The sequence below is a fragment of the Chiloscyllium plagiosum genome, unplaced genomic scaffold (genome assembly GCF_037043375.1).
Source record: "Chiloscyllium plagiosum isolate Xiang-an unplaced genomic scaffold, Cpla_swu_hap1 HiC_scaffold_23, whole genome shotgun sequence".
In the NCBI taxonomy this organism is placed as follows: domain Eukaryota; kingdom Metazoa; phylum Chordata; class Chondrichthyes; order Orectolobiformes; family Hemiscylliidae; genus Chiloscyllium; species Chiloscyllium plagiosum.
In genome coordinates, this window is record NW_028270161.1 from 850,256 (window position 1) to 875,445 (window position 25,190).

The 25,190-nt window shown below is 43.4% G+C and overlaps 1 protein-coding gene across 1 annotated transcript in view; it reads right to left on the bottom strand.

The window, feature by feature from the left end:
• The window catches only part of sema3e (sema domain, immunoglobulin domain (Ig), short basic domain, secreted, (semaphorin) 3E), a 311,047-nt gene that overhangs the window by 56,394 nt on the left and 229,463 nt on the right, over nt 1-25,190 (bottom strand). Inside the window, exons 8-10 of the mRNA XM_043714219.2 lie at nt 23,023-23,137; nt 5,583-5,652; nt 1,945-2,089 (exon numbers count right to left, since the gene is read on the bottom strand). Of these exons, the coding sequence (XP_043570154.2) occupies nt 1,945-2,089; nt 5,583-5,652; nt 23,023-23,137 (330 nt within the window). The remainder of the gene's footprint in view (nt 1-1,944; nt 2,090-5,582; nt 5,653-23,022; nt 23,138-25,190) is intronic.

Genomic DNA, 25,190 nt, shown 5'->3' on the forward strand with positions numbered 1-25,190 from the left:
AGTGTGGGAAAGGACATTCTCTGCATCCTCATGAATATTTAACTTGCTCACTTTGATTTCCTTAGGTCAGTGCTGAAAGCATACTGAAGAAGGGCTCATGCCCGAAATGTCGATTCTCCTGCTCCTTGGATGCTGCCTGACCAGCTGCGCTTTTCCAGCAACACATTTTCAGCTCTGATCGCCAGCATCTGCAGTCCTCACTTTCTCCTCAATAATCATTATTGCCAGGAACAACTTTATTTAATGATAATCCAGATATGATGAATTATGATCAGGACATTGTTTTTGCAAACTTGTTTTTGTTCACAGGTTACCAAATTGCCATTTGTGACATTTCGTGTTGATACTTCAGTGGTCTTCATTTTTTGGGTGGCAGTTGCAGTGGGAGGAGTGGCAGCGAGGACCAGGGGCCTATGGGAAGGTAAACATAAAGTATAAAAACTTACCCTGTGTATAGGTGGAGTGCAGGCTGAGCAGGAGCAGGACTGCTGCCTAAGGTTATATATTTGGGCGTTTGCTTTACCCGAAACATTACTCAGGTAATGTCTCCCACCCATCCTCCTCTAACCAAAAAAAGGTTCTGTGCGCCAATTGGTAAGGTGACTAGTTTTTTTTTGTGGTTTTCAATAGTCGCGTTGGAAATTTAGAATAATGGGAATGGAGGTTAGGGCATTTGAAAGTTCCTCCTGTAGAATGTGGGAGGTAAAGGTCACCACTAATATACCTGCTGACTACATCTGTGGGAAATGCACCCAATTCCAGCTCCTCAAAAACCGCATTAGGGAACTGGAGCTGGAACTGAATTAACTTCGGATCATTCGGGAGGAAAAGGAGTTTATTGAGAGGAGTCACGGGAGGTTGACATACCTCAGGTACATGAAAAAGGCAGATGGGTTACGGTCATGGAATGGAAAGTGAACCCAGCAGGCAGTGAAGGGATTCCCTGTTGTTGTTCCCCTCAACAACAAGTATACCGCTTTGGATACTGTTGGGATGACGACTTTTCAGGATAAGCAATGGGGCACAAGTCTCTGGCACAGAGTCTGTCCCTGTTGCTGAGAAGGGAAGGGGGAAGAGGAGCAGAGCATTAGTCATTGGGGACACCACAGTTAGGGGGACAGATTGGAGGTTTTGTGGGAATGTGAGAGACTCACGGTTGGTGTGTTGCCTCCCAGGTGCCAGGGTGCATGACGTCTCTGATCATTTTTCCAAGATGATTGAGGGGTAGGGGGAGCAGCCCCAAGTTGTGGTCCACATAGGCACCAATGACATAGATAGGAAGAGAGATGGAGATTTAAGGCAGAAATTTTTTCTAAATTCTGTTTCGGGCAAAAGCCTGATGAAGGAGTACCTGATGAAGGGCTTTTGCCCGAAACGTCGATTTTACTGCTCCTCGGATGCTGCCTGAACTGCTGTGCTTTTCCAGCACCACTAATCCAGAATAAACCTCTATAAAGTCATCCCTCAGCTTTCTAAACTCCAGTGAAAAAAGTCCCTGCTTATCCAAGCTCTCCTTCTAACTCAAACATTCCAGTCTTGGTAATGTCCTTCTAAGTCTTTGTAAATCTGTTGAGCATCTGTTTTACTTCATCCACCCTTTGGGTCATACTGGGCTTATAATGTTCCTGGAAGGTGTTTTGGATGTTTCATCAAATTTAAGGTGCTATATAAATTTCAGTCATTGTATGGTATATGAATTGAGCTCTTGGTAATATGAATATTTAAGGCCACTACTTGGTGCCTCCATACAGTTCAGAACGAGAATTATTTACAGAGAGTTAAAGGCACAAACCTGGGTCCATCATCCCAACAATAGTTGCATTGTTCAGTAATTACACTACATTAGGAAATTTAAACTCTGAGGATTGACATTTGCATTTATTTGGTAAATAATTTGTTATTCATACACAGTAAAATATTAACTTAAACATGAAATACACTTACACAGCCTGGTCTTGGATAAGGCACTTTCCCCTCGTACGCTGCCCAGTGGTACTCAGGTCCCTCTTTATGTGCATAGGGTCCATTGAATGCTTCACGGATAGTAGACATGTGATAGACACAGACAGCATACCCTTGGAATACATTGCTGTGAGATACAGATTCAGCATTGTCAAAAGGTACGAGTGGATACAATAGTTAGTCTTTCAATGTAAGTACATATCTAATAACTTGCATTATGTTTTGTCTTTCATGATGTGTGGTCCTGAAGCAGCTCACAGCCAATCCTGTACTTCTGAACCATAAGAAAGAGTCAACTTGCACACAGGTCCATCCCACAAATTCAAGTCTTTTCTACTATGCATTTAAAAGTGTAACATTTCTTGATTTCTTTTGCCTGACATATTTAGTTTTGGAGTTACCTGGGAGTCTACATCACTTTACCATTGTCTGATTATTACTACTGGATAGGTTTCTGCAGAGTGTTCCTCTCACACTGAGTTTTCAATGTAGTAGTATCAGTGAGACAAGGTGGATAAGACATGAGGATGCATTTAGGAAGGAGAGTTAACTCAAACAAACTCTTGCCTGTTTTCTGATACCTGACAATTGGGCGGCATTGGCAGAAGCATACGCATTCATTGCCATTTTCTTTAGCCAGGACGCTGAACATATTGGCTAATGTGAAGGAAGTCAGAATAGAAGAATCAATACAGGTTGACATTAAATTGGAGCTAAATCATTAGGATGTTTGTTATTCAAATAAATAATGAGTCAAGTATGGATTTATTTCCTTTAGTTTGTTTTATTCCTTTGAAGCACTGTTGGTATCAATGTATAATTCATCATTTGAATCTTGAAAAGTCTCTCCAAGAATAGGAGTTGGTTTGCATGCTAAATGTAAAAATGAGGAGTTGGTGGGATAATGAGTGGTTGCCATTGACTGTGCATTATCTGCCCTAGATGGGGGATGTCAGTAAGGAGTAATGTCCAAAGATTGATTCATAGAATCCCTATAGCATGGAAACAGACACTTCAGCCCATCAAGTCCACACCGACCCTCAGAAGAGTACCCCACCCAAACGTGTTCCACGACCCTATTATTCTACATTTTACCCTGACTAATGAACCAACCCACACATCCCTGAACACTATGGACTGTTTAGCATGGCCAATTCACCTATTTTCTACATCTTTGGAATGTGGGAGGAAACCCACACAGACACGGGGAGAATGTGCAAACTCCACACAGACAGTCACCCGAGGCTGGAATTGAACTCAGGTCCCGGCCACTGTAAGACAGCATCCTTCCCAGATGTCACAACACTCATAATCAAAAGCTCCAGACTAATGCACTGGGAACATGGATTTGAATCCCACCATGGCAGATGGAGACATTTTGAAATTGAATTCAGTTTAAAAAATCCCTGGATTTAAAAGCTAGCCTCTGGTTCATCAATGTCCATGAGAGAGGGAAATCTGCAAAGTCTGGCCAACTTTGACTTCAGACCTTGAGTAATGTGATTGATTTTTAACTACTCTTTGAAATGATCCAGCAAGCTGCTCAGTCCAAAGGCAATTAGGGATGGGCAGTAAAAGCTGGCCTTGCCAGTGACCCCCACTCCCAATGAACAAATAAAAAACAAACTCTTGTACTTCTTCACTAGATGGCCCCTATCACTTGCTTGACCTCTTACACTCCATTATGTATCATCAGTATATTTGAGGATGAAGCTCACTCTGGTATGCCATGGTTGAAAAGGATTTACCAATGGGTGTTGCATTTTCAAAAACATGATGCCAAAATAATGGGGTTATCACATATGCCACGATCTACAGTGGCCTTCAGACAGTTTTCAAATGACAAACCTTCTGTTAAATACTTGAATTAATTTAACAAAATGAATATTGAAATCGGTGGAGTGTAGAGTTGTTCTGGGAGGAAATACAGTTTTGTTAATAGAGCAGGAAATGTGAGACTTACTGCAGGATGTTATCTCACTGCCATTTGAGTTTACAATTGTTGGAATAATGCAGTCCAGACAGTTCAGAAGCTGCAATTTAGATTGGACGATTGAGTGCGTCTTTATTTTCCAATACCTTTCTCATTTAAAGAAAATGCATGTGATCTTGTACACTCTTATCTAAGATTATAAACCCAACAAATTAGAGACGGTGTCCTGATGTATGAATATGCAGAGTTGCTCTGCAGAGAACAGCTTGCAGCAGTGAATCTATCCTGGTAGCAGTTACAGTTCCACATGTGATTTATATTGGAAATAACAATCTTATTTATTTTACATTGCATCAAATGTTTACCTGAAGCAACAACAACTGAATGTAAGGTCTCCATGGGGAAAATGATTGCAAAGCCCAGACATATCAACCACAAAACAGTACAAGCACTACACTTCTGCAAAGACATTAAGTTTATTCCTTAGCTGGTCTCTGACATTATTTTCAATGCCAGCAGCTCTAATGGATTCATCTGTAACAGGATGTCCCTGAGGTTTTCGACTCTGCTCCATTATGTTACAATCAATGCAACTCCTGAGAAAATTCAACTGAATGTGAGTGGGAATGCAACATTAAGCTCAACATATCTTTGCAAACATCACACTGCATTGGAACAATTTGTGAGAGAAAGGGTTTTAGCTTTAGTTTCAACTCACAATCACTCTAAGCTACAATATAAATTGCAAAAATTCAGAGTTTTAAATTGTGAGGCCTGTTATAGAACTCAAAAGTAAAACCACAAAATTCCCCTTAACATACACAATGTAGAAACACTAGTCAAAACTAGAGCTATAGAATTCCAATCAAGAGTCATATTAATCCCTTTGTGGGCGAGATCAAAACTAGCGTGCATAACTTTAAGGTAAGAGGAGAATGTTTTAAAAAGGACAGGTGGGGCAACATTTTTACACAGAGAGTGGTTCATGTGTGGAATGAACTTTCAGAGGAAGTGGGGATTGCAGGTCCAGTTACAATATTTGAAAGACATTTGGATAAGTACATAAATAGGAAAGGTTTAGAGGGAGAAACAAATGGGACTAGTTTAGTTTGGGAACGTGGTCAGCATGGACTAGTTGGACAAAGGAACAGGAAAATCAACGTTTTGGGCTGGAGCCCTTGGGGATGGAGAGATAAATGGGAGGGGGTGGGGCTGGGGTGCAATAGGTGGATGGAGGTGGGGGTAAAGGTGATAGGTTGGAGAGGAGGTTGGAGCGGATAGGTGGGAAGGGAGATTGACAGATGGGACAGGTCATGAGGATGGTGCTGAGCTGGAAGGTTGGAACTGGGGTAAGGTAGGGGGAGGGGAAATGAGGAAACTGGTTAACTTTGATACTCACCACATTAATGCTGGTAGACCTGTTGAGTTTTTCCAACACTTTCTGTTTTTATTTCAGATCTCTAGCATCTGCAATTTATTCTTTTTATTATATATAGTTCTATCTGTTTTAGAAGCTAAGTTTCTAAATAATTATATCACGAATCTTTATCGCATCAGCCTGTTCCATATTGTTAGCTTGAGTCTGTTCCATAACAGCATGAATCTGAATTCCTGCCTTGCCTTACATATAGATATCAGAATTAGAAAAGAGCAGTGACAAAATTGTCAGCTGAAGATTGAAGTTTACCTTGTAGTTCTGAATAAAACATAAATATCTGGGTTTTTATGGTCTCTGGTCTGTATCAGAAACACATCCTCTGTAAAGAAATTAAATTAACAGGATTAGGTGGATTGCAATATCATGCTGTGTATCTCGATAAAGGCTAAAACAACAAGAAGGGAGCTCACTGCAGTCACTAAACCAAGTTGCCATTTTCTCAAAAAAGTAGACAAGAAATGCTTACCTTCTTGGAAAACACACAAATGATTGATTGAAACTGGAGCCTCTTACACATTCATAAATAAATAATTTAAGGCTCTTTCATTCTAGTCTATGCGACAGAAGTATATGGGAAATAAGCTTGAACAAACAACCAAGACTACTTAGGAAAAAATCAATAAAACTAGCAAAGAGCATCTGTCATTATAGTGGGAATTTTAGAGACTTCTAAATGGTCTATCTTTACTGACTTTAAATTATCATTGTTTGTAGAATCTACAGAGTAGGTAATGAGTACATTAAGTTTCTATGCTATTATTATAAGATATGTGAAAAGCATCCTTTAAAATTATCAACTAAAAATATGTTCTTCAGCCACAGATGAACCATCGTGGCCTCCTTCTATGATCCCCAGAATCACAGATGACAATTTACAGCCAATTCCATTAACTCCAAGTAATTTAAGTTAAAAATCACACTACACCAGGTTATGACGGAGCAATGTTCCGAAAGCTAGTGCTTCCAAATAAATGTGTTAGACTATAACCTGGTGTTGTGTGATTTTTTTTAAACTTTGTCCATCCTAGCTCAACACTGGCACCTCCAAGTCATGATATAATATTAAAAAATGGCTGAACACACTGGAAGATGTAAAGACTTTGAGTACTGACAACATTCTGGCTATAATACTGAAGACTTGTGCTTCAGAACTTACTGCACCCCAAGCCAAATGATTCCTGTCCAGCTGCAATATTAGCATTGACCTGAAAATGTGGAAAACAAAGCATAGAGAATTAATCTCAACATTCCTGTGTTTTGTATATTTCTCCACAATGTATTATTAATAATGCAATTCTCTGACCTGGTGAATCTAGATATCTTTAAGATGATCTGGTCTGTATTTTTTCCTTAAGATTACAAGGCTTTCTTTTGTTTTGCTAAATCACTAGAACCATCCATTGAATTGAATTGGTAGAAACAATATCAATCTTTCAACAGATTAAGGAGATGGTGTGGGCCTTAATATATAAGAGGATTATTTATAGCTGGAGGGATGGCCTACAGGCTTATTTAACAATTATATCCAAATGGACAATCTGTTCTTCGAATAAATTGTCTAAATTTCAATCTGAACATGGGTGTGTGCCTGATGGAATAGGTTTTTCGGTGTGTTGGGTTTAGTAAAAACTGGAAAACCTGAAGAAAAAGATTATAAATAACATCGACATCTATGAAGAATCTCTTATGGACCTCCCCAATAATCCAATTGTTAATAAACAAAAATATCTGCAAATTTCTGCATCTTGGGATCATTCATTGTTGAAATGATTAAATCAATTCATGAAATCACTGGCAACAAATTCAAGCTACAGTTCCACCTCCTGCCCATTTTCTGTTGACAAATGAATTACTTTAGGCCTTTTAGCTCCAACCTGTTTTAGACCAGCTCAATAAATACCATCTTTTGTGCCTGTGCTTGATAGTATGGTTCCCTTTTTGAGAGGAAATTTACGGTCTCCCTCTTAGATTACTTACAATGTGGAAACAGGCCCTTCGGCCCAACAAGTTCACACCGACCAGCCGAAGCGCAACCCACCCAGATCCATTCCCCTACATTTATCCCTTCACCTAACACTACGGGCAATTTAGCATGGCCAATTCACCTGACCTGCACATTTTTGGACTGTGGGAGGAAACCGAAGCACCCGGAGGAAAGCCACACAGACACGGGGAGAATGTACAAACTCCACACAGACAGTCGCCTGAGGCAGGAATTGAAGAAAGGATTGTGAGGATGATTCAGGAGAAGAGTGAAAGTAATAGGGTGATTGTTATGGGGCCTTTAACTTTCCTGATATTGACTGGGAAAACTATAGCTCGAGTTCGTTAGATGGGTCGGTGTTTGTCCAATGTGTGCAGGAGGGTTTCCTGACACAATATGTAGACAGGCCAACAAGAGGTGAGGCCATACTGGATTTGGTTCTGGGTAACGAACCAGGCCAGGTGTTAGAATTGGAGGTAGGTGAGCACTTTGGGGACAGTGACCACAATTCGGTGACTTTTACTCTAGTGATGGAGAGGGATAAGTGTGCACTGCAGGGCAAGAGTTATAGCTGGCGGCAGGGAAATTATGATGCAGTGAGGCACGACTTAGGATGCGTGGCTTGGAAAAGTAGGCTTCAAGGCAAGGGCGCAATTGATATGTGGAGCTTGTTCAAGGAGCAACTATTGAGTGTCCTTGATAAGTATGTACCTGTCAGGCAGGGAGGAAAGGGTCGTGTGAGGGAGCCATGGTTTAATAAGGAATTGGAATCCCTTGTTAAATGGAAGAGGGAGGCCTATGTAAAGATGAGGCGTGAAGGTTCAATTGGGGTGATTGAGAGTTATAAGGTAGCCAGGAAGGACCTGAAGAGAGAGCTAAGAGCAGCAAGGAGGGGACATGAAAAGTCCTTAGTTGGTAGGATTAGGGAAAACCCAAAGGCTTTCTATAGGTATGTCAGAAATAAAAGAATGACTAGGATAGGAGTAGGTCCAGTCAAGGATAGTAGTGGGAAGTTGTGTTTGGAGGCTGAAGAGATGGGGAGACACTGAATGAATACTTTTCGTCAGTATTCACTCTGGAACAGGACATTGTTGCCGATGTGAATACTGAGTCACAATTAATTAGAATGGACGGCTTTGAGGTATGTAGGGAAGAGGTGTTGGAAATTCTGGAAAGGGTGAAAATAGATAAGTCCCCTGGGCCTGATGGCATTTATCCTAGGATTCTCTGGGAAGCAAGGGAGGAGATTGCAGAGCCATTGGCCTTGATTTTTATGTCCTCGTTGTCTACAGGAATAGTGCCAGAAGACTGGAGGATAGCAAATGTGGTTCCCTTGTTCAAGAAGGGGAGTAAGGATAACCCTAGTAACTATAGGCTGGTGAGTCTCACTTCTGTTGTGGGCAAAGTTTTAGAGAGAATTGTAAGGGATAGTATTTATGAACATCTGGATAGGAATAATGTGATCAAGGATAGTCAGCATGGTTTTGTGAAGGGCAGGTCGTGCCTCACAAATCTTATTGAATTCTTTGAGAAGGTGACTAAGGAGGTAGACGAGGGTAAAGTGTTGATGTGGTGTATATGGATTTTAGTAAGGCATTTGATAAGGTTCCCCATGGTAGGCTACTGCAAAAAATACAGAGGTATGGCATTGAGGGTGAGTTGGAGGTTTGGATTAGGAATTGGCTGGCTGGAAGAAGACAGAGGGTAGTAGTTGATGGTAAAGGTTCATCTGGGAGTGCAGTTACTAGCGGTGTTCCGCAAGGATCTGTTTTGGGACCATTGCTGTTTGTCATTTTTATAAATGACCTGGAGGAGGGGTTAGAAGGTTGGGTGAGCAAGTTTGCAGATGATACGAAAGTCGGTGGAGTTGTTGACAGTGAGGAAGGATGTGTCAGGTTACAGCGGGATATAGATAAGCTGCAGAGCTGGGCAGAAAGGTGGCAAATGGAGTTCAATGTAGCTAAGTGTGAGGTGATTCACTTTGGTAAGAGTAACAAAAAGATGGGGTACTGGGCTAATGGTCAGATACTTGGTAGTGTGGATGAGCAGAGAGATCTTGGTGTCCATGTACACAGATCTCTGAAAGTTGCCACCCAGGTAAATAGTGCGGTGAAGAAGGCATATGGCGTACTGGCTTTTATTGGTAGAGGAATTGAGTTCCGGAGTCCTGAGGACATGTTGCAGTTGTATAAGACTCTAGTGCGGCCGCATCTGGAGTATTGTGTGCAGTTTTGGTCGCCATACTATAGGAAGGATGTGGAGGCACTGGAACGGGTGCAGAGGAGGTTTACCAGAATGTTGCCTGGTATGGCAGGAAGATCGTATGAGGAAAGGCTGAGGCACTTGCGGCTGTTTTCATTGGAGAAAAGAAGGTTTAGGGTGACTTGATAGAGGTGTACAAGATGATTAGGAGTTTAGATAGGGTTGACCATGAGAACCTTTTTCCACATATGGAGTCAGCTATTACGAGGGGGCATAGCTTTAAATTAAGGGGGGGTAGGTATAGGACAGATGTTAGGGGTAGATTCTTTACTCAGCGAGTCGTAAGTTCATGGAATGCCCTGCCAGTAGTAGTGGTGGACTCTCCCTCTTTATGGGCATTTAAACGGGCGTTGGATAGGCATATGGAGGATAGTGGGCTAGTGTAGGTTAGGTGGGCTTGGATCGGCGCAACATCGAGGGCCAATGAACCGGGTCTCTGGCGCTGTGAGGCAGAAGTGCTAACCACTGTGCCATCGTGTCATCCACTTGTTTCAGTTCACTGCAATGCTGAAAAAGACAATTTATTTTTCAATCTTTGTTAATTGAATTCTGAAAGGGAGCAGCCTATGGATGTTTCAAACCGATGAACAAAGTGATGTCTCACCAATCTTTAAAAATGATCTGATGTTTACTCAGTATCTTTTGAAAGCGCACAACTGAGAACTGAACACGTGGAGATGCATGGACACAAACAGATATATATCCTCTCTCTGCAGTCTGTGCCAAATACTACAAATATCAAAAACAACGTGAACTGTCTCCATGAAATTTGAATGACTTTTTTTTTCATTTTATAATAACTAATTCTCACATACTTCACAGCATTGAATGTTGCAGGGTTGCCAAATCATTGTTTATTCCATGATTTTACTCTGGGACAGGGTAAGAAGAATAGGCCCCCAAGTCTAGTTTAGTGAGAATGAGGATTGAACTCCATTGGTTTTAATCTGAACCCTATGATCACCAATTAAACTAATCAACTTCTTTTGTCATTATTGATTATGTCGTTTACCACCTGAAAAACTGAATACAAAAATTATAGGAAATACTCTTAAGTGTTGCACAATGTTTTGCAAATTTATCCAGAATACAGCTTTGAAATGGAGTAATATAAATTAAGTAATAATTTGGATTTTTAACAGCCTTGCACAGAAACAGAACTTCAGTTTTGGAACTGAAAGGTTTTGAAGTCTTCACGTTGTTTTGTTTCAGTTTCTTATACAATAATTATATTTACTTCTCCCTTTTACTTTGATATTTCCATGACTCACCTGATGTTTATTTAATAAGAGTAGTCAGCCATTAGTCTCAGGTTTTATCAATTATATTTGGTCAATGAAAGATTTGAGAAGATGGCCTGTGTGCTAACTGTGTGGGCAGATGTAGTTAGACCACAGAGATACATAGAAAAGTACAGCACAGAACAGGCCCTTTGGCCCATGATGTTGTGCCGAGGATTAATCCTAATGTAAAATAACGCACCCCTCAACTCACTGCTATCCATGTGCATGTCCAGCAGTCACTTAAATGTCCCCAATGACTCTGCTTCCACCACCACAGCTGGCATCGCATTCCATTCATTCACAACTCTCTGCGTAAAGAACCTTCCTCTGATGTCTCCTCAATACCTTTCTCCTGATAAATTAAAACTATGAAAAAGTCTCTGGCTATTGACCTTATCCATGCCTCTCATTATCTTCTATATCTCGATCAGGTCACCTCTGTTGCTCTTCTCTCCAGAAAGAAAAGTCTGAGCTTATTCAACCTTTCTCCATAAGGCAAGCCCTCCAGTCCAGGCAGCATCCTGGTAAACCTTCTTTGCACCCTCTCCAAAGTCTCTGTATCTTTCCTATAGTAGGATGGCCAGAACTGGGCACAATATTCCAAGTGTGGTCTAACCAGGGAATTGTAGAGCTGTAGCAAAACCTCGCGGCTCTTAGACTTCATCCTGTTAACGAAAGCCAAAATACCATATGCTTTCTTAATAACCCTTGGGTAAGAGGAGAAAGTGAGGGCTGCAGATGCTGGAGATCAGAGCTGAAAATGTGTTGCTGGAAAAGCGCAGCAGGTCAGGCAGCATCCAAGGAACAGGAGAATTGACATTTCGGGCATAAGCCCTTCTTCAGGAATGAGGAAAGTGTGTCCAGCAGGCTAAGATGAAAGGTAGGGAGGAGGGACTTGGGGGAGGGGCATTGGAAATGCGATAGGTGGAAGGAGGTCAAGGTGAGGGTGATAGGCCGGAGTGGAGTGGGGGTGGAGAGGTCAGGAAGAAGATTGCAGGTTAGGAAGGCGGTGCTGAGTTCGAGGGATTTGACTGAGACAAGGTGGGGGGGAGGGGAAATGAGGAAACTGGAGAAATCTGAGTTCATCCCTTGTAGTTGGAGGGTTCCCAGACAAAAGATGAGGCGCTCTTCCTCCAACTGTTGTGTTGCCATGGTCTGGCGATGGAGGAGTCCAAGGACCTGCATGTCCTTGGTGGAGTGGGAGGGGGAGTTAAAGTGTTGGGCTACGGGGTGGTTGGGTTGGTTGGTCTGGGTGTCCCAGAGGTGTTCTCTGAAATGTTCCGCAAGTAGCCGGCCTGTCTCCCCAATATAGAGGAGGCCACATCGGGTGCAGCGGATGCAATCGATGATGTGCGTGGCGGTGCAGGTGAATTTGTGGCGGATATGGAAGTATCCCTTGGGGCCTTGGAGGGAAGTAAGGGGGGAGGTGTGGGCGTAAGTCTTGCATTTCTTGCAGTTGCAGGGGAAGGTGCCGGGAGTGGAGGTTGGGTTGGTGGGGGGTGTGGACCTGACGAGGGAGTCACGGAGGGAGTGATCTTTTCGGAACACTGATAGGGGAGGGGAGGGAAATATATCCCTGGTGGTGGGGTCCGTTTGGAGGTGGCGGAAATGACGGCGGATGATACGTTGTACATGGAGGTTGGTGGGGTGGTAGGTGAGGACCAGTGGGGTTCTGTCCTGGTGGCGGTTGGAGGGGCGGGGCTCAAGGGCGGAGGAGCGGCAAGTGGAAGAGATGTGGTGGAGGGCATTGTCAACTACGTCTGGCGGGAAATTGCGGTCCTTGAAGAAGGAGGACGTCTGGGTTGTACGGATTTGGAACTGGTCCTCCTGGGAGCAGATGCGGCGGAGACGAAGGAATTTTGAATATGGGATGGCGTTTTTACAGGGGGCAGGGTGGGAGGAGGTGTAGTCTAGGTAGCTGCGGGAGTTGGTCAGTTAGTCTAGGTAGCTGTGGGAGTCGGTCGGTTGTCTAGGTAGCTGTGGGAATCGGTCGGTTGTCTAGGTAGATGTGGGAGTCGGTCGGTTGTCTAGGTAGCTGTAATAACCCTTGGGTGGCAACTTTGAGGGATCTATGTACTTGCACACCCAGATCCCTCTGTTTCTCCACACTGCCAAGAATCCTGTCTTTAATCCTATATTCAGCATTCCAGTTCGACCTTCCAAAATGCATCACTTCGCATTTATCCAGGTTGAACTCCATTTGCCATTTCTCAGCCCAGCTCTGCATCCTGTCTATGTCACGCTGCAGCCTGCAACAGCCCTCGATACTATCAACGACACCTCCAACCTTTGTGTCATCTGCAAATTTACTAATACACCCCTCAACTTCCTCACCAAGTCATTTATAAAAACTACAAAGAGTAGAGGCCCAACTACAGAGACCTGCGGGACCCCACTCAACACTGACGTCCAGGCAGAATACTTTCCATCGACAACCACTTCTGCCTTCTGTCAGCCAACCAATTCTGAATCTAGATAGCCAACTCTCCCTGTATCCCATACTTCCTGACTTTATGAATGAGCATATGATATAGAAGCAGAATTAGTCCATTTGGCCTATCGAGTCTGCTTGTCATTCAATTGTGGCTGATTTCAACCTGTTTCTCAACCCTATTTTCATGCCTTCTCCCCATAACCTTTGATCCCTCTCAGTAGTCAAGAACCTATCTATCTGTTTCAGTAACTTGGCCTCCTCTGTTACAATGGGTTCCACAGATTCCCCACCCTCTGGCTGAAGGAATTTCCTCTCACCTCAGTTCTAAAAGATTGTCCCTTCACTCCTAGGCTGTGCCCTCACGTCCTAGTCTCTCCTACTCAGAGAAACACCTTCTCTGTGTGTACTCTATCCAGGCCTCTCAGTATTCTGTAGGTTTCAATCAGATACTCCCTCATCCTTCTGAACTCCATCAAGATCAAGAGTCCTCAATTGCGCCTCATGTGACAAGCCCTTCATCCCGGGATCATTTTTGTAAACCTTCTCTGAATCCCTTTCAATGTCAACACATCCTTCCTTAGATATGGGGCCCAAAGCTGCCCACAATATTCCAAATGTGGTCTGACCAGATCCTTTCAGGGCCTCTAATGTACATTCCTGCTCTTGTATCATAGTCCTCTCAAAATGAATGCTAGCATTGCATTTACCTTCCTAACTGCTAACTGAACCTAAATATTAACCTTTAGAGAATCCTGAACTTGGACACTTTGTTCCCTTTATTTCTGAAGCCTTTCCCATTGAGAAATTTGTCCAACTGTGGATCTGTTTTGTATTTTTTGTTGATCTAATATATCAGTACTGCAATGCACAATGACAATACAAGACTCTCTCTGAAGAGTTTTTGAATAATTTGGTTTCAACATTATTCAGTTCTATCATCACCAGTTATAAGTTGTCCGTGAAATGGTCCCATGATCTTTTGACAGATGCAACATCCATAATGTTATCTTTATATTTCTCAATGAACAAGATCTAGAACATTGCTTCCAAGTGATTTATTTGTTCTTCCTTCCAATTACTTCATTGCATTTATTAGTCATAATGCAGCCACCCATACATGTGGAGACCAAAACAGACTGAGTAACCATTTTGTGGAATAACACACTCAGATTGCAGACAAGTTCCTGAGATTCCAGTCATTTGTCAGTTCAATTCTCCATCCTGATTCCATTCTGTCCTTGGCCTGTTCCAGTGAAGAATCTCATCAGTCAGCTCATTGCAGTGCACCTTCTCAACTCAGTGTCTCGTCTTACAATTACAGATTATATGCCTCCAATTAATTTTAACTGATCTTTAATTGTTCTGAAGACGGGTCATTGGATCTGAAACATTAGACCTATTTATCTCTCTATCGATGCTGCCAGACCTGCTGAGCTCATCCAGCAATTCCTGTTTTTGTTTTAATGACATTTTGTTGCTGCAGTCCATCTTATTTATTTCTTTATCCCTTCATAGTGCATTAAGTTGCTGCTATGCAGCCATTCACCTTTCATCTGTTTCTTTACGATGCTCATTAACAGGCCTGTTGGCCATCAAGACATATCTCCTGTCCTCCAGACTGTCCCAGACAGTTCCTTTTGTTCTGGATCACTCTCCAATCCTAAAGGTCCTCACAAACGACCATTTATCTATTTCTCTGCCCACAGATGCTACCAGTTAAAGCATTATGGGTGAGGCGGAGGACATGGGAGATTTCAGATGCTTCCAGTGAAATTGAGTAAATTGTTACTCAGGTCAAGTCATACTATTAAATATATCATCTAACTCATGCATAACTATTAAACTAACCACACAAGTACCATCACATTTCCTCAACTACATCTCCACCAGATCACTTACAACCCACAGACCCTACCCAAAGCCCTGCCTGAAACATAACTCAACCCTTACCCTGAGCCAGACCCAACACCACCCATTACCACTGGATCTGACCTGATCTGATCCATATCACCACCCCCAGACCTGATGAAAGGTTCCGACTGAAACATCTCTTCTCCCCGATGCTGCTTGACCTGCTGAGGTTTTTCTAGTTCCAAACTTTATCTGACAGACCTGATGCCTACCCTTCATACTCCCCACTTCCCCCCAGACCCGATATCCACCCTCCACACTCACCACCCCCAGACCCGGCACCTACCCTTCCACACGTTCCCAATGCAGACACATTACCCACACGCACCATTCTTCACCCCAGACCTGACACATACCATCCCCGCTTCCCCAACCAGACCCACACATACTTACCTATCCTCCCCACCCAGATTCGGCACCTACCTACCTATCCCTCCCACCTCCCCACCAGAGTTGGTAGTTTGGCGCATCACTGAAGCCAAGCGCCAACTCACGGACACCTCCTCCTACTGCCTCCTCAAATGCAACCTTACCTCCCATCACCAAACCATCATCTCCCAGACCATACACAAACTCATCACCTCAGGGGATCTCCCATCACTCTCAACAACTTCTCTTTCCAATCCTCCCACTTCCTCCAGACCAAAGGGGTAGCCATGGGCACCTGTATGGGCCCCAGCTATGCCTGTTTCTTTGTCGGGTATATGGACCAGTCCATTTTCCGCACCTACACTGACACCAGCCCCGACCTGTTCCTCCACTACATCAATGACTGTATTGACACTACCTCGTGCTCATGCTCCCACGAGGTGTTGAATAGTTCATCGACTTCACCAATACATTCCACTCCTATCTCAAATTCACCTGGACCATCTCGGACACCCTTCCCTTCCTGGACCTCTCTATCTCCACCTCCGGCGACAGATTCAACACGGACATCTACTACAAAACCACTCTGTCCCACAGCTATCTGGAGTACACCTCCTCCCACCCTGACTCCTGTAAATGTCATGCCTTACTCCCATGTCCTCTGCTTCATCTGCATCAGGAGGACTAGTTCCACATAGAACTTCCCAGAGAACAGAATTTCCCCTCCCACTTGGTCAACAATGCCCTCCAGCACATCTCATCCACTTCCTGCACCTTCACCCTCGAACTCCACCCCTCCACCACAACAAGGACAGAACCTCCCCCCGTCCTCATCTTCCACCTCACCAACATCCTCCGCCATTTCTATCACCTACAAACAGACCCCGCCACTCAGGATATATTTCTCTCCCCACTCTTATCTGCGATTTGGAGAGATCATTCCCTCCACATCTCCATTGTCAGGTCCAAGCCCCCCATCAACACATCCACCCTCCAGGCACCTTCCCCTGCACTGCAAGAAGTGCAAAACATGCACCCACACTCCCCCCCCCCCCTCACCTCCATTCAAGGCCCTAAAGGATCCTTCCACATCGACAGAAATTTACCTGTACCTCTACCAAAGACATCCACTGCACCCATTGCACCCAATGTGATCTCCTCTACATTGAGGAGACAGGACACCAACTTACAGATCATTTCAGAGAACTTCTCTGGGACACCCGCACCAACCTACCCCACCGCCCCGTGGCTGAACACTTTAACTCTTCCTCCCACTCTACCAAGAACATGCAGGTCTTGGGCCTCCTCCATCGCCAAACCCTAACTACCCGACGCCTGAAGGAAGAATGCCTTGGAACCCCCCAACCACATGGGATCAATGTGGATTTCACCAGGTTCCCCATTTACCCTTCTCCCACCTTATCCCAGCCCCAACCTTCCAACTTGTCACTACCTTCTCAAACTGTCCTAATTGTCCATCTTCCTTCCCACCTATCTGCTCCACCCTCCTCTCTGACCTACCACCATTACCCCACCTTCATTTACCGATCATATTCCCAGCTACCTTCCCTTCAGCCTCAACCCCCTCCCATTTATCTCTCAGCCCCGGCCCACAAGCCTCTTTCCTGATGAATGGCTTGTGCTCGAAACATTGATTCTCCTGCTCCTTGGATGCTGCCTGACCTGCTGTGCTTTTCCAGCAACACACTCTTCAACTCTGATCTCCAGCATCTGCAGTCCTCACTTTCTCCCAGAGCCAACATTCCGTCACACCACTTTCTGCTGGACTGGATTTCTCTCACCCATTCCAAACTACCCTAAACATTCATTAATCATGTTTCCACCTTACAGACTGGCACCCTGTACCTTTCCCACTTATCATCCTAACTCTGGTTCCCTACATCCTCACCAGCTGGCACCCTATCCAGCCGGCAGCCAATTCCCTCCGCCCAACTAGGAAACTACCATATCAGCACTCTAAACTCACATTTACCTTACTTACAGTAGCTGACACTTCTGACAATATTCTGGCAATTGTACTGAAGATGTGAGGTCTAGAACATGCTTTTCCACTGGCCAAGCTGTTCCAGTAAGTTACAACACTGGCATCTACCCGACAATGTGGAAAATTGCTGAGGCATGTCCTGTACACAAAAAACAGAACAAATCCAACCCAGTCAATTACCTCCCTACAAGTTGACTGTCAATCATCAGTAAAGTGATGGAAGGTGTCACCAACAGAGCTATCAAGCAGCACCTTCTCAGCAATAACCTGCTCAGTGACACCTCATTCCAGCCTTGGTTCAAACATGGACAAAAGAGCTGAATTCCAGAGGGGAGGTGGGAGTGACACCTCTCGACATCAGTGCTGTTTTAGACCAAGTGTGGCATCAAGGAGCCCTAGTAAAACTGGAATCCATGGGAATCAGGGAGAAAGCTCTCTCCTGTTTGGAGTCATACCTGGCACATTCATGGGTGGCACAGTGGCTCAGTGATTGGCACTGCGGCCTCACAGCATGAGGACCCAGGCTTGACTCCACCCTTGGGTGACTGTGTGTGGTTTGCACATTCTCCCCGTGTCTGCATGAACTTCTGCCAAATGCTTTGATTTCCTCCCACAGTCCAAAGATGTGCAGGTTAGGTGGATTGGCCATGCTAAATGTGGGGTTACAGGGATAGGGTGGAGCAGGCGCTAGGTTTGGGTGGGAGGATCAATGTGTATGCGATGGGCCGAATGGCCTCTTTCCACTTTGTAGTGATTCTATAGAAAGATGATCATGGATGTTGGAGGTCAGTCACCACAGCTCAACAACATCTTTGCAGGAGTTCCTCAGGGAAGTATCCAAGGCCCAAACATCTTTGGCTGCTTCATTAATGACCTTCTCTCCATTGTAAGGTCTGATGTGGAAATGTTCACTGGTGATTGCCCAATATTCAGCATAATTCGTGACTCCTCAGATACTGAAGCAGTCCATGTCCAAATTCAACAAGATCTGACAATATCCAGGTTTAGGCTGTCAAGTAACAGTCAATGTTGTTGGACAGGACAGATTGTTAGTGATGTCTACTGTTATGAACTTGACACTCTCAACCTTCTCCACCTCAGCACTATTGACAGAGACAGGAGAGTATCCTCCACTCTGCTTCCTGAAGTCAATGAGCCGCTCTTTCATTTTGCTGACACTGATGGAGAGATTGTTATCTTTACACCATGCCACTCAGCTGTCTGTTTCCTTCCTGTTGTTTGAAATTCGACCCTCTATAGTGGTTTCACCAGCAAGTTTGTAAATGGAGGTAAAGCTGAATTTGGTCACATAGTCGTGAGTGTAGAAGGTGTAGGGTAAGAGGCTGAGTGTGTAGCTTTGTAGGTGACTGGTGTTGAGGATTTTTGTGATTGAGGTGTTGCTGCCTATTCTTACTGATTGGGTCAGGAAGTCAAGGACAGGGAGGGGAGCAGAGTCTTAGGTCTCAGAGTTTGGAGATGTGTTTGCCAAAGTGGAGCCAAAGTCAATAAACAGAAATCTGATGTAGGTGTCCTTATAATCTGAGTGTTCCAGGGATGAGTGTATGACCAGGGAGATGACATCTGCCATGGACCTATTGTGATGGTAGGCAAATTGTCATGGATCAAGGCAACCTGAGAGGCTGGAGTTGATGCGTGCCATTACTAACGTATCTAAGCATTTCATAATAATGAATATCAGAGCCACCAGGCAGTAATCATTAAGGCATGTTGCCTGATATTTCTCTGGCACCAGGATGATTGTGATCTTCTTGATGCAGTTAGGAACCTCACATTGAAGTCAGAGGAAGTTAAAGATGTCAGCGAGTACTCCTGCCAGCTGGTCAATGCAGGATCTTAGTGCATAGCCAGAGACACCATCTGGGCTAGTTGCTTTCCCTATGACAAAGTTCAGAGGCAGACTTGTTCACAATCTCCTCTCAGAAATGCAGAGCTCCCTCTTATTGTAAAAAATGAAAGGCAAGAGTGTCACTCCTTGGAAAATCCAGTTCAAAGCTGGCAATGAGAGAGAGGTTCCTGCAGTCCTTTCCAATTATTTGACCATCAGAAATAAGCTTTGCTCTTCCAGCATGAGCTGGGAGCTCATTATGTCAGAATGTGACTGATTACAAGGGATGTAGAGCATCGCTTCAAATATCCGTGCTCCCTGAGCCATCTCCTATCAGTGTGTCTTTATTCTGGTTTGTAAAGGACATTTCTGTCTCCAGGGATACCAGAGATGGGAAATATCGAATATAGTTGCTGGTAAGTGTTTCAATTTACACAGTTCCATCATTTAGTGTCCTTCCCCAGGGCAGGATTGACTGGTACGAGAAGTCATAGTTTGAAGATATTAGGAGGAAGGTATAAAGGAGACATCAGAGGTAGATTCTTTACGCAGAGAGTTGTGAATTCATGGAATGCATTGCTAGTGGTGGTGGTGGTGAAAGCAGAATCATTAGGGACATTTAAGCGACTGCTGGACATGCACATGGATAGCAGTGAGTTGAGGGGTGCGTAGGTTAGGTTACTATATTTTACATTAGGATTAAATCTCGGCACAACATCGTGGGCCAAAGGGCCTGTTCTGTGCTGTACTTTTCTATGTTCTATGTTCTATGTTCTATTGCAATGGGGAGCTTTTTTTCCCCTGTTTATTCCCCAAGATATGAGTAGCACTGACGAAGCAGACTTTTAATGCTCATCCCTAAATATCTCAGAAAATTTTATGGAACCAGATTTTCCTAATAGTATTTATTCTGACCTTTAATTAAAGGAATTCTGTCCTAAGAACTCTATTTTGTTGCATTCAGAAAATAGGAGACAGTGGCATTGAAAATATTTGCTCTGTTTTAATGTGATTTCTAAATAAATCCCAGCAATTCTTTAGCTTGTAAATATTTTAGATAAAATTGTTGCCACAATTATCTTGAAACAATGCCTTTAAAATAGAATGACTGAAATAAAAATCTCTGATTTAGATTAAGTCACATGCAATGGGGACACACACATTGTTGTCAGTCTCTGTAATCCAGATTACGGAATACAAGATGCAGACTCGAGGGGGTGAATGGCCTACTCCTGTTACAGTTCATGACCTTACACTGGCTTTACTGGTATTCTTTCATGAAAGCTCCCAGGAATATAGGAAAAAAGGTCAGCCTCGAGCCTGTTCTGCCATTCAGTGAGATCATGACTGACTTGTGCCCTAACATCAAAGACCTACCCTTGGCCCATGTCCCTAATACCTTTGCTTAACAAAAAATCTCTCTGATTTAAAATTAATCATATCCAGCATGCACTACCATTTGTGGAAGAGAGGTCCAAACATTACCACCATTTGTGTACAGAAGTGCTTCTTAAATTCTCTCTTGAACAGTCTGGCCCTAATTCTCAGACTGTGCCTATTAGTTCTAGAATCTCTAATCAGTCCAAATAGTTTGTTATCCTCCCTGTCTTTCCTGTTAATATCTTGAAGGCTACGGTCAGATCATCCCTTAACCTTCTAAATTCAAGAGAAAATGGGTCTAATTTGTATAACCAATCCTTTTAACTTAATCACTGAAGTCCAGGTATCATTCTTGTAAATCTACGTAAATCTTGTAAATCCAAGACTATATATCCTTCCTGAGGTGTGGTGCCCAGATCTGTTCACAATAGTCCAAGTGGGGTCTAATTAGGCAGTATGTGTATGTACAGCTTTATGCTCCAGCCTGCTCAATAAAAAGGTCAGCATTCCATTAGCTTTTTTGATTATTTTCCTCACCTGTGTGTGACATTTTAAAGATCTATGATACTGAATCCCCAGATCTGTTTGGAAATCCACTGCATTTAACTTCATACCATGTAGAAAGTACCCTGTTCTATCCTTTCTCGGTCCAAAATGGATGACCTCACACTTGCTTCCATTGCCCAGTTTTGCCCATTTACCTAATGTATTAATAAACTGATGCACAGCACTCCGGTAGTTCAGTGGTTAGCCCTGCTGCCTCAGCGCAAGGGACCCAGGTTTGATTCCATTCTCACGTGACTGTTTGGAGTTTGCACATTCTTCCTGTGTCTGTGTGGGTTTCTTCCCACAATCCAAAAGATTACACAACACCAGGTTATAGTCCAACAGGTTTAATTGGAAGCACTCGCTTTCGGAGCAACGCTCCTTCATCAGGAGGTTTAAGACACAGAATTTATAGGAAAAGTTTACAGAGTGATGTAACTGAAATTATACTCTGAAAAATACCTTGATTGTTTGTTAAGTCACTCATCTGTTAGAATGACCGTGTTAGTTCTTTGGAAGTTAGTCTTCCAATTAAACCTGTTGGACTATAGCCTGGTGTTGTGTGATTTTTAACTTTGTACACCCCAGTCCAACACCGGCATCTCCAAATCAATCCAAAGCTTGTGCAGGTTAGGTGATTTGGCCCTGGGAAATTGCCCGTAGTGCTAGGTGCATTGGTCAGGGGGAAATATAGGGAAATAAGTCTGGGTAGGTTACTCTTCAGAGGGTCGGTATGGGACTTGTTGGGCTAAAAGGCCTGCTTCCACGCTGTAGGAAATCTAATCTAGTTTAGTTGCATGGGTTCTGTGCAGCTGCCAAAAGTTTTACAATTATTTTTCTGGATTTGCTCAGATTACTGCTTCATGTTTTATTGTGTCTGCCAGTTGCTGTGAACCTTAGTGAAGCTGCTGTGTTTTTCTTGATGTGGATGGAAGCTGTTTGAAACCTGTGTACAGTTTATCAGACAGAGGCTTCATTAGCATGCTCCTGTTGTCCCAGCCAATAGATTAGATTACTTACAGTGTGGAATCAGGCCCTTCGGCCCAACAAGTCCACATCGACCTGCCCAACTCACCCATTCCCCTACATTTACCCCTGTCCCTAACACTACGGACAATTTAGCATGGCCAATTCACCTGACCCTGCACATCTTTGGACAGTGGGAGGAAACCGGAGCCCCCGGAGGAAACCCACACAGGCACGGGGAGAATATGCAAACTCCATACAGTCAGTCGCCTGAGGCGGGAATTGAACCCGGGTCTCTGGTGCTGTGCCACCCACGACATCTTGCACACACTGATGCCTCATTGCTAAAGCTGGCTATCTGGTCATTATCACTTTTGGGCAGTTTCTGTGCACGGATTGGCTGCTGTGTTGCAATACAGACAACACGACAAAACAATGTCATTTCTCATAAAAAAACTCTGAAATATCCTGAGATCATGAAAGAAAAGAGCTTGAAAAATACAAGTTTCACTCAATATACAGATATTTTCTGAATCAATCTGTTCTAAGATGTTGAGACACACCTCTGGAGTAGGTGGGGCCTGATCTTGTGCCTCCTGGCTCAGAGGTGGAGACATTACCACTGCACGACAAGACACCCCATGCTGCCAAATATTTTATCAGCATTATATGAATTTAGCTTATGTCACCGGCAATTCTTTACCCATTTCATCAAAATGTGTGGCAATCCCATTCGGTCCCAACACTGAGCAGACCAGTCTGGCTTTGATGAAAGTGCTCCATTTATTCACCAGCACACGTCGTCCTCCAATATCATTCTGAGGAGAAGCATATCAACAAATGAGAAAATCACAATCCTCATCAAGGGATCATCAGCATGATTTATTTTTATCTCTCCAATTAAACTAATTATTCGTGTGAATGTAATGTACATTAATGCATACTACAGTTGCACTGATAGAGGAGGGAGAACTGTCAGGATTAAAAGCTAATTAATTCAGGAAAATTATTTCTCATCACAAGTAGTTGCACATGGTCTAACTCTAAATGAAGCATTCAGATGGTGGTGATTGGTTTCTTCCGGAATCGATATAAACTTTCAACTGTAAATTGATACAGTCCAGATGTATTTCAAGTGATTCCTATCCTCTAGAAAGAATAACATTAATGAGTAGTAAGCATGATACAGATTTTTGATGTTGTAATTTGACAGAAATCCTTGGTTTGTTTCATCATGAGCTGATAATAGATGAAATGATTTGCTCTGAGCATTCAACTTCTGAAGAGGTGCTGATGGGCAGGTTTTCTTGCAATTTTCAGAAGAAAATGTGTTCAGGCTCATTGCTGCAGGAATGATTTCTCTTGGGGTGTGAAGTGAAGGGTTTTGCACACACAGAATGTTAATGTAATAACAGAATAGAATAACAGAATCTCTCAGAAGTTAACACAGTTATAGAGTCACAGAGATACACAGCACAGAAACAGAACCTCTGGCCCATTTCCCCCAAGCCGACCAGATATCCTAAACTAATCTAGTCCCATTTGCCAGCATTTGGCCTATATCCCTCTAAACTCTTCCTATTCATATACCGATTCAAATGGCTTTCAAGTGTCATAATTGTACCAGCCTTCACTGGCAGCTCATTCCATATCTGTACCACCCTCTGTGTAAAAGGTTGCCCCTCAGGTTCCCTTTTATTTCCCCTCTAACCTTAAACTGTTGCTTTTTAATCCTCGATTCCTCAAATTGAGGGAAAAAGACTGAATGCATTCACCATATCCATGCCTCTCATGATTTCTACATCTCTATAAGGTCTCCCCCTACGCTCCTATACTCTAAAGAAAAAAGTCCTATCTTGTCCAACCTCTTCCTATAACTCAGACCCTTGACTCCTGGCAACATCCTTGTAAATTTCTTTCCACTTTAATAGCATCTTTCCTATAACAAGGTGACCAAAACTGAACACAACACTCCAATTGCAGCCTCACCTATGTCCTGTAAACTGCAACATAACTTCCCAGCTTCTATACCCAATGTCCTAACTAATGAAGGCCAGTGCGTCAAAAGCCTTCTTCACTGCCTTATCTACCTGGGACTCCACTTTCAGAGAACTGTGAACCTGAACTCCAAGGTCCCTCTGTTTCACTACACTCCTTAAGGCACTACCATTCACCATGAAACTCCTACTTTGATATGACTTTCCATAATGCAAGTCCTCACACTTATCTATATTAAACTCCATTTGCCATTTCTTGACCCACTTCCTCAGCTGATCAAGGTCCTGCTGCAATTTCTGATAACCTTCCTCACTGTCCACTATGCCATCTATTTTAGTATCATCTGCAAACTTACTAATCATTGTACATTCTCATCCAAATCATTGATCTAGATAATTAACAGCAATGGGCCCAGCACTGACCCCTGAGACAGTCCACTAGGTGCAGCTCTCCAGTCTGACAGTCTTCTGGGGCACTTGACTCAACTCTGGTGAAGTCTGAAATATTGTGGCCAGTGACTCTGCAATTTCTTCCTTCAATATCCTTGGCGGCTGAACTGGTCCTCGTGTCCTGTCAACTTACCGTACAACTGTCTGTCGAACATTTCTGCCATTTCAATATTGAAGTGGATGCTGAACTGGAGCAGTTCATTGACTTCATTCACATCTTCCACCCCACCCTCAATTTACTTGGTCCATCTCGTACATCTCTCTCCCCTTTCTTGACCTCACCATTTCCATCTCTGGTGAGTCTCCAGACGGATGTTTACTACAAACCTACTGACTCCCATAACTACCTGGACTACACATCCTCCCACCCAGTATCCTGCAAAACTCCATCCCATTCTCCCAATTCATTCACCTCTGCCACATC